The sequence below is a fragment of the Achroia grisella genome, unplaced genomic scaffold, assembly GCF_030625045.1.
Source record: "Achroia grisella isolate CSIRO2021 unplaced genomic scaffold, CSIRO_AGI_Agris_v1 utg1086, whole genome shotgun sequence".
NCBI lineage: Eukaryota > Metazoa > Arthropoda > Insecta > Lepidoptera > Pyralidae > Achroia > Achroia grisella.
In genome coordinates, this window is record NW_026712572.1 from 2,073,942 (window position 1) to 2,088,300 (window position 14,359).

Consider the following 14,359-nt stretch of genomic DNA (forward strand, 5'->3'; position numbering starts at 1 on the left):
TTAATTACAGTTGTACAATGTTATACATTCTACATTAATTCAAAAAGCAACACACACGTTTCTTGCTCGCTCTTCTTGTGATGAGTCTGCGTTCCGAATGAGAGGTGGAATAAAAAAAATGTGATTATTCAAAAGTGCTCATATTAAGTTTATTTGAATAAAGATTATTTCTATTTCTAAATTAGTAGGGTATTGTTAGTAATGTGGACTGTATGTGTGGACCCATTGCTAGCAATATACCATGACACGTGGTTTGGGGACCATCGTGATAAATTCCTGGTCAATTTCTCACGATGTTCTAACTGACCTGACCTCATGTTCATCTTATCATCCTCCACTGGTGCCACTAGTCCCAAATTAAGCAGACCTTCTGTTATCTGTACTATACAACTGATATGAATACATAGATATTTTTTTGTAAATACATAATATACATAGAAAACACCAAGACCGATACAAACAAATACATGAATACAAAATGATTGTACCATGCGAGGAATCGAACCGACGACCATCATATGGCGGTGTGCTAAACCGCTAGACCACCGAGGCCTATGAGTGAAGCTATAGACCGTGGTATAGGCATCATTGTAAGGCTGTATGTTAAATAGGTTTTTTCGTGCGGCAAGATCAAAGCGAGCGAGATACATTGTACGCTAATGCGCGCATTCAGATGGACGCACGGACGGCCGGTCCGATCTATTGTGCGTATATATTTAATTTTATACAAATCAACTCGCGTGCTCGCTGTTTGTTTATGGAGGAGTCGATGTATTTATTTGACGATCACTGTGGTTCAGTGGTAGATGTATTGGTTTGCGTAAGTTAGTCGCGGGTTCTATTCACTGTTGAGTCAATTCAAGAAGTCGTCTGCTTAGGTTTCTTCATTCTCATAAATACGAGAATGTGAATGAAACCAACGCTTTATTTAAAAGGAAATTAAGATATTTATATCAATAATAAGTTTAGTGAAAAAAGATTAAAATTACAGGCCAATTATTACTACGTTTTATAAGAGTTATTAGAGCCGTCCTTGTAACAAGAATAATAAATACAGGTCTCCTACCAAAAAACAAAAAAATAAATATATATATGGTTTCTGAAAAAAATGCGCAGTTTCTAACAAAAACTGTTTTTTATTAAATAAGGGCTTGCATATATGGATAACACCTTCAAAATTAATCTATTCAAAGAATTGTATATTTAAAAATTATTTGTGTAGATTAAAATAAAAAATATTTTATTCTTAGTGACCCAAAACTAAACGAAATCAAAATGGAATAAATAAACTTTTTCTTCCGACCTTTTCCTTAATATGCGTCAGGCAACAGCCGTTCGACCATACTGCCAGAGTTCAATTCAAAAAACGAATAGAAAAACCTATTACATCTAAGACACATGCGTAAAACGAACAAACTTTTTGCCGTCAAATAAAATAAAATGGCCGCCTAATTATTAGAGCACCTCGGGCCATGTAATTAAACATTTCGTTTCCGAAGGTATCATTGTAGCATTTATAACGTAGAGTTATGGCCCTCGACGGCCGACAAACTGTAATTAGAAGCTGTCGTCTTATCATTTGACACTAAAATGACCTTTTAAAATGTTACTCGACACGTGACGAGTGACGTATGCGTTTTTAAATGTTTCACGCTGTTGCTGTAATAAAGATGTTTCTGGAATGTTAATGAAAGTATAATAAAACTATTTGTGGCATCATCAACTGCATATATAACTAGCTGTGCCCGTGACTTTGTCCGGGTGTTATAGTGACTTTGACCAAATAGGAAAAAGTTGCATCGTTCCACATAGCTTCAAAAATGACTATTTTCCATACAAACTTTCATCCCTTATTTTATTTTACCTACCTTAAGGGTAATATTTTTACAAACTTTAAATACTTATCCTATTTATTTGTAAATCAACAGCCTAAGAATTAGTTTCAAGCTTTAAAAATTACGATACTTCAATACAACCCTTTCTCAGGGTCTAAACTATCTGTGTACCAAATTCAAAATATCTTTGTTCATGTAGGTCTATTACAGACTTTTATGATGTCAAATCTACCGTCAGTTCGGAATAATTTCGAGATGAGAAGAACTCAGTTCTTATTCTTTTCAAATAAATGTTAAACATGTACATGTTTAAAATATCATTTTAGTTTTGGCGTGAAAGCGAGAAAGATAGACTGACAGACAGTCAGTAATTTTTGCATTTATAATGTTAGTAAGGATAAGGAAATAAGGATTTTTGTATCACTAATAAGTAAATACCTCTAGCAGTTAGTTGCTAGAGGTAGTTACTTCTCCGAAACTGATTATCCGATTTTCCAGATTTTTTTATAGGTATACTCGGTAGGTCTGAGAATAGTTTGTTATCTATCTTTTAGGAAACGTAAGCAATAAGGGTGGCCCACCCTATTTTTTTTTTTTAATATTTAGCACATTTTTTTTATATGGCATTAAAAAACACATACAAAATTTTTACCACCAACCCCTATTTTTTTAGCGATATTAATTTGTATAGGAAAAATATGTTTACCGGATCACGTAGTATAGTACCTACAATTTTTTATTACAAGGAAAACATTTTGTAAGTATATAATTTAAAAAAAAAATTATAAATTCGTCGTTAAAAAGCACGATGGAAATGATACAAATAGTTTTTTACTTATTTGTCTTTATTCTTTACATATAGTAAAATAGTAAATCATGGTAAAAATGACTAGAGGAATTAGGATGAAATTTTCTCAGAACATATTGTTACATATGGGATAAGTTGAGAAATTTGGCGAAATCACCAGAGATTAGGTATGATGTGACCGTGTGGCGGTCGAAAGGACATGGTATAATAATTAGCAATGAGGCGACAATTTTTTTAATACACAAATTATTTTCATTAAGTCAACTTCACTCACTGTTTGCAATATTCTAGAAACTACTATATCTTCAGTAGATTATATATATGATACAGTGAAATAAAGAATATAGTTTTTTAAATTCCTTTAGATATAACACTTAATATTTCTATAGACAATACCAGAAAGAATATATACATTGTATCACAGATTACCTATTAATATTAAATATATTGCCACAGACTATATACTACAAAACTTATAAGTTCAGCTTAAAAAAAGAACAATATTTTAATTACTAAAAATGGCCCGCGGTCGCTGACCCAAAGAACAAAGCCTCAACGACCCGTCGAACCACGTTCGTGATGCCTATGTAACTCATTAAATCCGTTTTAATTTTATATTTCGAAGCCTCCATTAGGCCTCCATTCACGATGGGCATCAAGACGGCGCGCCCGTGCCCGTGTGTGCACTTACAAAAAAAAAGTAAAATAAAAAAAGCACGTGCTTGTATTATACACTTGTCTGTAGCCATTATATACCTATCTCTGTTTAATCTCTCACAACCATCGCCTTTCTTGCTCAGACAATAATAAAACATAATTGGTTTTAAATGGATAGGATTGGCGATGGGTAGAGTAATAACTGAAGAAGCAATTTACCGTCGAGCTGAGGAGAGAGGCTCACTTATTAAACGCTCCCTTTTCAAAAATTACTCTATGCATATTTATAAGGGAGCCATTTGGTGACCATAGACAATGGACTTAATTTTTAACGGACTGTGAACAACGTTTTAAATGCCCTATAGCGATCGTAATATTTATTGTTCGTTTTACATAATTTGGTTAGATGTTGTAATTGCATCCATGCTTCTATACCAATATTCATTATAAATGCGAAACTGTATATATTTCGCTGTCTGTTTGTCAACTATTCACGACTAAACGTGTGGACGTATCTTAATAATAGTCCTAGATATAGATTATACCGCGAGGTTAGGCATAAATTATGTATTACTGAAAAAGAAACAAACGAATTCGAAAACGGCGAGAAATATCACTATCCATAAAATTAATCGATCAATTAATAATTGGATGTTTTGAATGAAACCAATGACTATATGTATTATTTTCCCTAAGCGTGATCCACTTTCGTGAGACCCTATATTATTATATCCATAATCATTTATTTTTTGTACAGATTATGGAATGATGAACCCGTCTTTGCTGACGGTACACGTTGGCAGCGCAATTGAGAATCAGTGAAGTTTGGTCAGTTGGCACATAGTGGTGAAAACGCAGGATTATCGCCAAAAGACCACATTGAGGTTGTTTTTTTAATAAAACAAAAGACAATGTTCAATGAAGACACCGAAATTGATGGACTCGGCTAAAACGCCAAGGTATTCCTTCTCTTCACCTTTTGCCAGAGTTACTGGAATGGATGAGCAATCTTCCGCAAAGAGATTACACTTGCACATAGCCAGCAATGTAGCTAATTTTGAGTCTTAACAATCGCCGTATATAAGTGGAGAGGGGATTGCCAGCAATGTACCATATCAGGTTGACCTCCAAGCGGTTCCCCCTGGAAAACATCACGATAAATACCTGGTAAATTTGTCACGATGGGTTAACTGACCTGACCTCATGCTCATATTATCGAGTTCCAGTGCCGCGCTAGCGTCAACCATCAACGCAGGCGGGTGCACCATTCCTTTATCATCTATTAAAAAATCCCCTTGTATAATATTAACAAGTGTATACCCGGGGTATTGATTAAATATGCTAATATTACGCTATCATATAAAGGTGGTAAGAAACCGACGGCAATGTTCGAGGCGTGGTCTTACGTAGATGTGTATTAGTAAATTATTTCTGTGAAATAAAGGCGGCAATTACCGTATAATTGCATGGTGGTCGGACGGCACGCCCGCCGCGCCCGCACCACGCCGATTTCCACTCGACGCAGGGCTGCCAACTTTGCCCTAAACTATCTACAGGCTTGCCAACCACCTGGAGTCTAAATTGCTCTCATTTGATTTTGGAATTATCATAATCACACCATCTACAAGCGGGCCAACGTCAACGGAGTCGCGGTAGGATTTTATAATACGATTTTCTCGTTCTAAAGTCAATTCTAAAGTCCGTAGCTGGCCTTTACAGCTTTACCGAATGATAGGTGGTGAGTGCAAATGGCACTCCAAACCCGCGGGAGAACTTTTGGAGCGGCTGAAGGCCAACTCCTACCTGACGGACACAACTTTAGTCTGGGGTTCAAACATAGGTTCAGGCTATAATTTCATTCCCCGTTTGAATGGGACGAAGGATCGATCGGAGGGCTAACACCCGTGACCCCGGCATCGGCTCGTAAATTTACAATATGATATTATTTTTTGAGAATCCCACATATCCCCATGCTATCCCTCCGGAGAGGAAACTGTGTTCATAAAGATTTTTCCAAATATTAAAAAAAAGTTTGCTAATACAAGCGTCATCAAAGAAGAATTACAAAATCTTTAGCTCAATTTGAATCTGTAATCTCGTAAGTACATTACATAAATTTAACCAATTTTCGTAGGTCTAAACCTCGTACAAAAATGTACGAAGATGAAAATGTCGTCATAACTCACCAAAAAGTCTGTTACGAGTCCTAGTACGGTTGACATCCCTGACTGGACGATAATAAAATACCAGTTTCGTTGGAACCGAAACGTAATATTGACGGACGAGTTTGTACCTACGAAAATTGTATACCTACAAAAATAGAAATGGCAATAATGATTTTGTTATGATATTAGATAGAAGAGAAATAATCTTTATTCAAATAAACTTAATATAATCACTTTTAAATAGTGACACTTTTTTTATTCTACCACCCATTCGGAACGCAGATCCATCACAAGAAGAATGAGTAAGAGACTTGTGTGTTGCTGTTTTAAATAAATGTTTTTTTATGTAGATTTACATTATTTTGAATGGAATATAAGTGATAAACGTCATCTATTACCTTTCAACTGTCAGCTTGACAAACCAACCTAACAGTTAACCTTGACAGTTCAAAATGACATTAACGTTCCATCTGTGACTTCAATTGTAGGATATATAATGACATATTTTATATAATTAATATATATAGTGTATTACCTTAGTTTAATCCTTACAATTAATCCTATTGTCAACTTACCTGATCCTTTAAACCTATCGTCCAAAATTTCCTTTACCTGAACAATTGTTTCCCAAATTTTGTATATTGGCAAATGCACAGACGTGCCAAGCCATAAAGAAGAAAAAATAAATGTAGGACTTTTCACAGATTAGGCTATAGTGTCCCAGTCCAATAATTGGCTCCATCGCAGATGAAAGGACAAATTTGACCAGCACTATGAACATCACGTTACAGTGCGACTACTTATGCGTCTCCTTCTAGTTCTAAGATCTCATGACTTTGACCTTATCTTGTAATTTAACCCTTACAACTTAAACACAGCTTACAAAGCAAGCTGCTTGAGTGCTGAAATAGTTGGGGCTCTAGTGCCCACATAGACAACTAACGTCCACCTTTGGTTCTGGTTTCTGTTGGTTAAATAAATACACTTTTTGGTTTTAAATATCAGTATTGTATAGACATTAGCCCGTTACATTTTTATTATACTTATTTAAAAAAATATTTTTACTCCGATACATAAATGGAGTTTTGGCTATGTCATAGATAAAACAGATAACCTTTTTTTTAGGAAATTGCTTCAAGAAAGTCAAAGTATAATTATATATTCTTTTTTTAAAAATCTAATTTAAATTTCGATTCGATTCGATCGAACTGTCGAAAGCTTTTTATTGTTTTTCAATTGTAAGGAACTAAAGTATATAAGATTTCTTGGATGAGAATGGATTCATGCTGGCGGTATATAGTAGTTAAGTACCATTGACGGATCATGATATGAGTGAAGTCAGTAAGATCATTGACGAATTGTCTCATTCCTCGAACGATTTAAAAGAAATTTACAACATTGATTTTTAGGAGTACCAAAACGATTTTTTTCTGCAAATAATAAAAATTATATCAGAGTTACATGTTTTTAATTGGGTTCTAAAAAACAAATGAGATATTTTATCTGACAACAATTTATTTATAACGTAAAAAGTCACAAACGTTATTTTTTATTTGCGTGTATGTTAGTCCTTACATGATATAAATCTACATACATACAAGCCACGCTCAATCAGAAAATCAAAAATGCGGCGATCAGAATGCAGATGAGTTTTGTTCGTTTTGCGGCCGCTGTACCAGTGCAACATAAACTGCCAACAAATTATACCTACATCGTTTTTATTTTTAATTGCTACGGACGAGCCACCGTGTTCGCCAGAGGCCTCCTGTGCCTACCGCTGATCGTTCCATTTTTGAATTATGGCGCGCCGGCACGTGATTGGGCCGCAAGGATGCGGGTGCGTTCACTATATATTTATATTGATTAGTGATGCATTCCAGAACGAATAAATTTGTGTAATTATATAACCGTTTATTGTAAACTAAAAAAGGGTCGTGGCCTAACGCGATTAAGGGTTGTGAATTCAGATCTGACAGGTTTAGTGAAAATGAATGTTGCTGACGTAAATATATTGTATTTTTCTAAAGAATTTTATTATATTATTTTGTATGATAGGTTCAAATTAAAGACAAAATAATTTAATATTATTAGATATATTTCAATTTTGTCGGAGCATGACAAAGCGAACCTCCGCAAAAAGTGCACCTTCTGATCGCTCATCAACAAGCGCCGTGCAAGCAGAGAGGCTAGCAATATAGATAGAGAACTAATTCGTACCTATATTGCAAATAAAGTATTGAATTGGGTTCACGTGGCCCCACGTGGATTCCGACCTTAGAAGGTACTCTGCTATACTCACTAGTCCCGACCGATATAGTCCTTTCCTTTCTAGCCCACATATTAAAATAAAAAACTAGACATATATATAGAAATATGAGGCAATCACGGCCTTTTGGTTTGCTATTCTGAAGAGATTGTGTATTCGAACTTGACCGACGACAGAAAAATTGTGTGTCAATTTACATTTCAGATAGATCTCCGGAAAAAAAAAAGCAATTTCATAATAAAAATGATTCCGAGAGACTGCGGTGTGGACTGCTGGTGCAGTGCAGGTGGCACAGTAGAAGATCGATGGAAGTGGGTCAAACCCACGGAAGGGCTAATTTGTTATAGCGGCTGAAGGCCACATATATATACTCACGGCCCTATTCTGAAGAGATTGTGTATTCCTTGACAGAAAAATTGTGTGGATACGACTTTAGTCTGAGGGCACCGCTTGAGGTTCGAACCTCGGATCAGGCCGTCGTAATTTCGATGACAAAAATACGAATAAGATGTTTTTTTTTCATGTAACTAGGATGACAAACATGCGTGACCTGACACCGGTCATCTGTACTCCACTAGGGGGTGAAAGATGGCCTCGGGCCTCGGGCGGCCCTCCTTTTGCCCCGGCATCGACTTCGGGGGAAAACCTTCGACAACAAGATTTAAGCCTTTTAATAAAAAAAAATTACATATTGGTATTTACAACTAAAAAAAAAAGAAAAATATTAAACCTAACTTCAGAACTGCTGCCATCCTTGGGGTTTGATCATCCGCGTGGAATTTAACTTTATTTTACTAAAATAAAAGATTTTTTATAAAATAAATGTAGCCAAAGTTACTCTTTATTACATCAGCTACCTGCCAAAAAAAGCCCCGTCGAAATCGGTCCACCCATTTCAGAGATTAACCGGAACAAACAGACACAGGCAGACAGACAAAAATTGTTATTTTGGTTATGTACCGTATATATATCCATATCCATGTAGTAAAAACGGTTATTTCAATAATACAAACAGACAGATTGTGATAATAAACTTTTAAATTTTTTCATTCCCTTTGTTTTTGCTATATTGTCGCATCCTTCAGAACAGGTTACAAAATAAACTGCGTAGCATCTGAAATAGATGTACAGAGATATCCATGCAGAGAACTTTATCCAAAGTCTCGCGGTTAAACATGTTATTAATTTAACAATCAAGCATACGGCCAGATACCTACCTACTTACCTAATTGTTGTTATAGCCTCTTGAATACCATATTAATTATGCTGATAAATGCTTTCTTGGTATTTCTGAATATTAATAATATAAATGTGAGGCCTTTATGTATTTTTTTATTATAGAATCATGTGTCTTCTATTGTTCTGATATTTTATAGGAAGGCAATAACGATTTCGTTCAAAAATACAATCGCATAATAACCTACCGCGAAACTTCCCAAATAATCGTTTAATTGTACCTAACTATACTATTAATTATTATATTTTTAATAAGGACATAGACATTAGTCAAATTTAGACGCAGTATCAATTAACCAGACATCAATAAACAAGTTTTTATTTTTCAGAACGAAACTCGGAACTATCAATCTGAGGTAATAGATGACAGCATAGTGTGACATAATTGAATCAGTGTTGTCAGGTTACAATTTTTAGGTTCATTTGGTTATTTCCGGTCTATCATTATATATTGTTATTATGTATGAAAAAATATAAAATCAGCTCAATATTCATTCAAACTTGTAGAATTATTTTTAATGTTACCGATACCGTGTTTTGGCCAAAATATTTTGATATGATTGTTCTGTTAACTTGTTGCAATAACTTCATACGTATATCACCACATACACAAAGGTAGCGGTTTTATACAAATGAATTGATAAAAACTTAGTTTTATCATTTTAATAAAAATATACACTTGAATAAAACAACTGAAATAAAAGTAAATAACAAATAACATACAAATATGCTATTATTATGACAAATCAGAAAAGCTAGCAAGTTTTTGCGAAGTTGTAGCTATTGGAGAAAGATAAGGGTTGGCAACACTGTAAGTGACAGCAGTCTAAAATGTGCTCTACGAAATTTACTCGTTTTAATTTATATTAATTTAATAAATATAGAATAACTTGTATACTGAATGAGTGTTATAAAACCACAGTTAAATAAATTAGCAGCCATGTCGTACACACTAATACGGCAATTACGCCATACGGCTATATTATCACAGCAAATTAGAGTTGAAAGTACCATGACCAATCTAACCCAGGAAGCGATTCTATTTCGACCTCCATTTACACAATTCGCCAAAGTTATAAGAGAAGCAGAGAAAATAGTTGGATATCCAACCTCTTTTATGAACCTACGGTGGTTATTGAGTGATGAATTTGCCAATTTAGCGATGCATTTGCGAAAAGTTGTGAGTACCTATATATTCAAAATATTCTTACTAAATTACGTTCAAAACAAATATTTAATATTTTTTTAATTATATTGTTATTTTTTTTATTTTAGTAATATAGCAAAGATAATTTTACATGCAGTTTCAGTTATTATAACATTACATAATAGTCCTACGCCATGTGACCTTAGGTAGTATATATATTTCAAGGATATTTCCTGTTACTAATCTCAAGATCTCTACACTACACAGTAACAAGATAAAAAAACTTTTCATGGTTACAATGCATTTTTTATTCTTTTGTATATCAATAACTTGTAATAAGATGTTGATATGCATAAGAATAAAAAATTATGATAATCAATGGTTGTTCTAAACTTGTTTAATTTTACTTTATTATTAGTGAATATTAAAGTTTAAATTACATAAGTTATTATTTAAGTAATATTTTTATATATTATATATATAAAATTAATTACCTTTAAATATTTGGGTTTAATAGAAATCATTATTAATTTTAATTATTGGTGTAAATTATTAGGAACTGAAAATACATTAAATATTTTATTTGTAGGTTGACACAAATCATCCCATCATTAAAACTGCGAAATCTGTGATATACAATGAACATAATAACCTACAACCATGGGGCCTCATAATCTTGCTACTATCCAAAGCCGTAAATCCTCCAGTAACAAACATACAGACATCAAAAATCACAGACAACCAAAGAGTACTAGCTGAACTAACAGAGATGATACGAACTGGTCATTACGTACACCGAGGCTTACTAAATATAAAAGTATCAGAACGATCAACTGTAGCTGATACAACAATATTTGCAAATAAAATAGCTATACTCATTGGTGATTACTTACTCGTAACTGCAAATGGTATGTTGGCAAGGTTACGGAACCAAGATTTATCGTATTTAATATCAACTGCTTTAAGAGATTTGAGCGAAGGAGAATTCTTTGGTGATCGAGACGCACAGAACATGCCATTACCAGGGAAACCTACGAGTAATCCGTTGGATTTGTTCCCTATTTGCACAGACACCATACCTTTAGATGTGACAAATACATTGGGATCCCCAGTCCGGGAGTGGACGTTACGAACTATGTATAGTGGTGGTTCCCTGTTCGGTCGGGGTTGTCAAGGGGCTGTACTACTTGGAGGCCGAAGCTCAGAGGAACAGGATTTAGCGTATCTGTTCGGTAGCCATTTATGCCTTGCATGGCAGGCTGCGAACGAATTACAGAAGTTAACGTCCGAGACTAAAGAGAGTTATTCATTAGTGAGTGCACCAGTGCTCTTCGCTTTGTGTGAAAATCCGGATTTATATGATATAATTGCAAAAGGTAAGGAGAATATAACAGATGTAGATTTAGATGACTTAAAGGAGGAGATAATTAGAACAGATGCTATTGAACGAACCAGGCTCTTATATATTGAAAATGCCAATAAAGCAAAGAGTTACGCTGAAATGTTTGGTAACAGCGAACCTATAGACACAATAAAACGACTAATAGAAACTATATAATAATATAAGAAATAACTATATTTATTAGTTTGATTGAAGGAATGGAACTCTTTATATATTGGGATAGATCATTAAGAATTTTTTATTGAAATTTGTTAATTATTTTTATAGACCTTGTGTGTGTAATCCTTTGGATTAAAAGTAAAAAATATCTATTAAATGACAAAGTATGTTGATAATAGAGAATAGAAGGATAACCAAGGTCTAGTGTTGGGCTATCAGCAAAAGTATTAGATATATAGGTACCTAAGTAGTAAAATATAACTGAAGGACAACAGATTATGCCATTATAAGTTCCTATTGAAAAATATGTAAATACAAATTATATCAATGCACATACTAAAATAATTTCAGACTAGAATTATTTAAAAAAATGCAAATAATACTGAGACAATACATGTATATAGACATATGTATTGCTTGATCTGAATCTGGATATCCAGAACATACTATTAATATATCAAAGATCTCCGAAAAACTCCAAAATCTCGACAATGTGATTATTAGCCTATATAAATAATTAAATTATTGGTGATAAATAAATATATTTAATTAAAATGGTTAATAATAAAATTTGAATGCAATCAAGAAATGTGAATAAAACAAATGATAATTAGCCTAAAAAAATAATTAAAACAAATGGCTAGAAAATATAGATTTAACTAAATTATTTGGTTAATAATAAAATTTATATGAAATGAAGAAATGTGAAATCAACAAATGATAAATAACCTCAAAAAATAATTAAAATAAATGAAAGAAAATATATATTTGACTAATATATTCGGTTCTTAATAAAATTAAAAAATCGGGTAATGTACAAACCAAATGATATGAAGATTGCATATGACAATTAAATATTTGAATACAATTATCAATCTAAAATGGCAATTAAATTAAAAAGTACAAATAATACATACATATATTATAAATAATATAGTCTAGAACCGTAAAGTATATACAGATGCTAATGTGTACTATAATAAATAGATTTTTATTTAAATCTGATTGACTCCATTACTACTTGACTAACAGATATAAAAGATTGGCTATAATTCTAGAATGTTCTTGAAGTTGTACTTATGTACTAAACAAAAAGAAATAACGTATGAGGGCAGTTGTCTTACTGCTATTAACAGAACAACATTAATAATAAATATATAAAAACTATTATATGAACATAATTTTCTACTAAATGTAGATAATGCAACTACAATGGCAACCCTGAGTTAAGAACTCCATCCAATGACGTCACACCTCTCCAAAGACCAAAGTTTTTTTTTTAATATATATATTTGTTATTAATAACTTATTATTTATTATTGTACATTATAGCAATGATATTTTGTCGATATTCTTATTTTTGTTTTTATTCGTTATTACGTGTTTTTTTTATTTGTGTTGATTTAGAATTATTTTTAAAATGTTGGACCCGTAGTTTAATTTGTTAACTCCTTTATTTATGAAATCGACAATCGTCTAATAAACCTGTTTTAGTTATTAAACGCTACTGTCCTTTTCATTGGAGTTACTATTGTAATTTGATAGACAGTGTATATTTTATTTTTTATAAATAAGTTACTTGTAAGTGTTAAATTCTCGTGTCATAGCTGCTATACTTCTCCGAAACGGCTTAGCCGATTTTGATGAAATTTTATATTTATACTCAGTAGATCTGAGAGTAAGTTATCCTCTCTATCTATTTTTATATCCCCGAGTGACAAAGAATGAAAAAAAATATTTTTTTCATTCTTTGTCAACATCTTTTTTTTTATGAAAAGACATTAAAAAATACATACAACCCCAAATGTTCAGCCTTCTACCACCAACCTAATTGCTATTTTTAAATAGCGATATTAAATTATAAGGCTCAGTGGTTCGAAATTCGACCATAATCAATTTAATATTCAGTAAGACTATAGACAAATAATATTAAAGACAAACAATATTAATCTATTCTCAATTTGACCATAGACTAACAATAAACTAAAGAGCAAGTATGCGTCTGTGTCAAATACATGGTAGTTAGTGTGTGTAAAGTTTTTTTTATTAATTTAATGTATTTTTTTATACATAATAAAAAAAAGTTAACGTCTTACACTCCTCCATATAAACTATAATTGTGTGTAACTTCATATGCCTCCGTCCACGCAATTTTCGTTAAAAGTTTTTGCTTTAGAAAGAAAGAAAATTGTTCATTTGGTACATAGCATACTGAAAATAAATTAAAAATTTTAATTTACATTTTATCGGATTATATTAATTTTATAGTACCAAATAGGTCTCCGCTCAGCATATGTCGTGACGGGGTGCCACGACGCTGGTATTCTGCGGATACCTTCATATATAATAAATATAATAAAATAATAATAATAATACACATACATACATAGATCTAGGCGGATAACACAGAGTAAACATTTACGACATACTACCATATATAATACGTACTTTACATATTAATATATATGTAGATGGCGACTAGTGGCCTCATACACAGAGAATTCTAGGTTTACTTCCATGTGCTACTGGCAATTTGAGTAATTCTGGTGAATTCGCCACAATAGACTAACTGACCCCACTTTGTCAAATTCCACTGGTACCTCATTAGCGTAGCCCTAATTTCTGAATCTCATGAAGACTTAAATGGTCCAGTTTAGGACGAAGACTCCCCTAGTACCTGCTAA

At 32.9% G+C, this 14,359-nt stretch overlaps 1 protein-coding gene across 1 annotated transcript; it reads left to right on the forward strand.

The window, feature by feature from the left end:
• The first annotated feature begins 9,800 nt into the window (after positions 1–9,800).
• On the forward strand, positions 9,801–12,251 carry LOC131843595 (all trans-polyprenyl-diphosphate synthase PDSS2-like). Its single transcript, XM_059192270.1, has 2 exons — positions 9,801–10,147; positions 10,704–12,251. The coding sequence occupies exons 1-2, from the start codon at positions 9,869–9,871 to the stop codon at positions 11,670–11,672; spliced, it is 1,248 nt and encodes a 415-aa protein (XP_059048253.1). The 5' UTR covers positions 9,801–9,868; the 3' UTR covers positions 11,673–12,251.
• Positions 12,252–14,359: the final 2,108 nt, after the last annotated feature.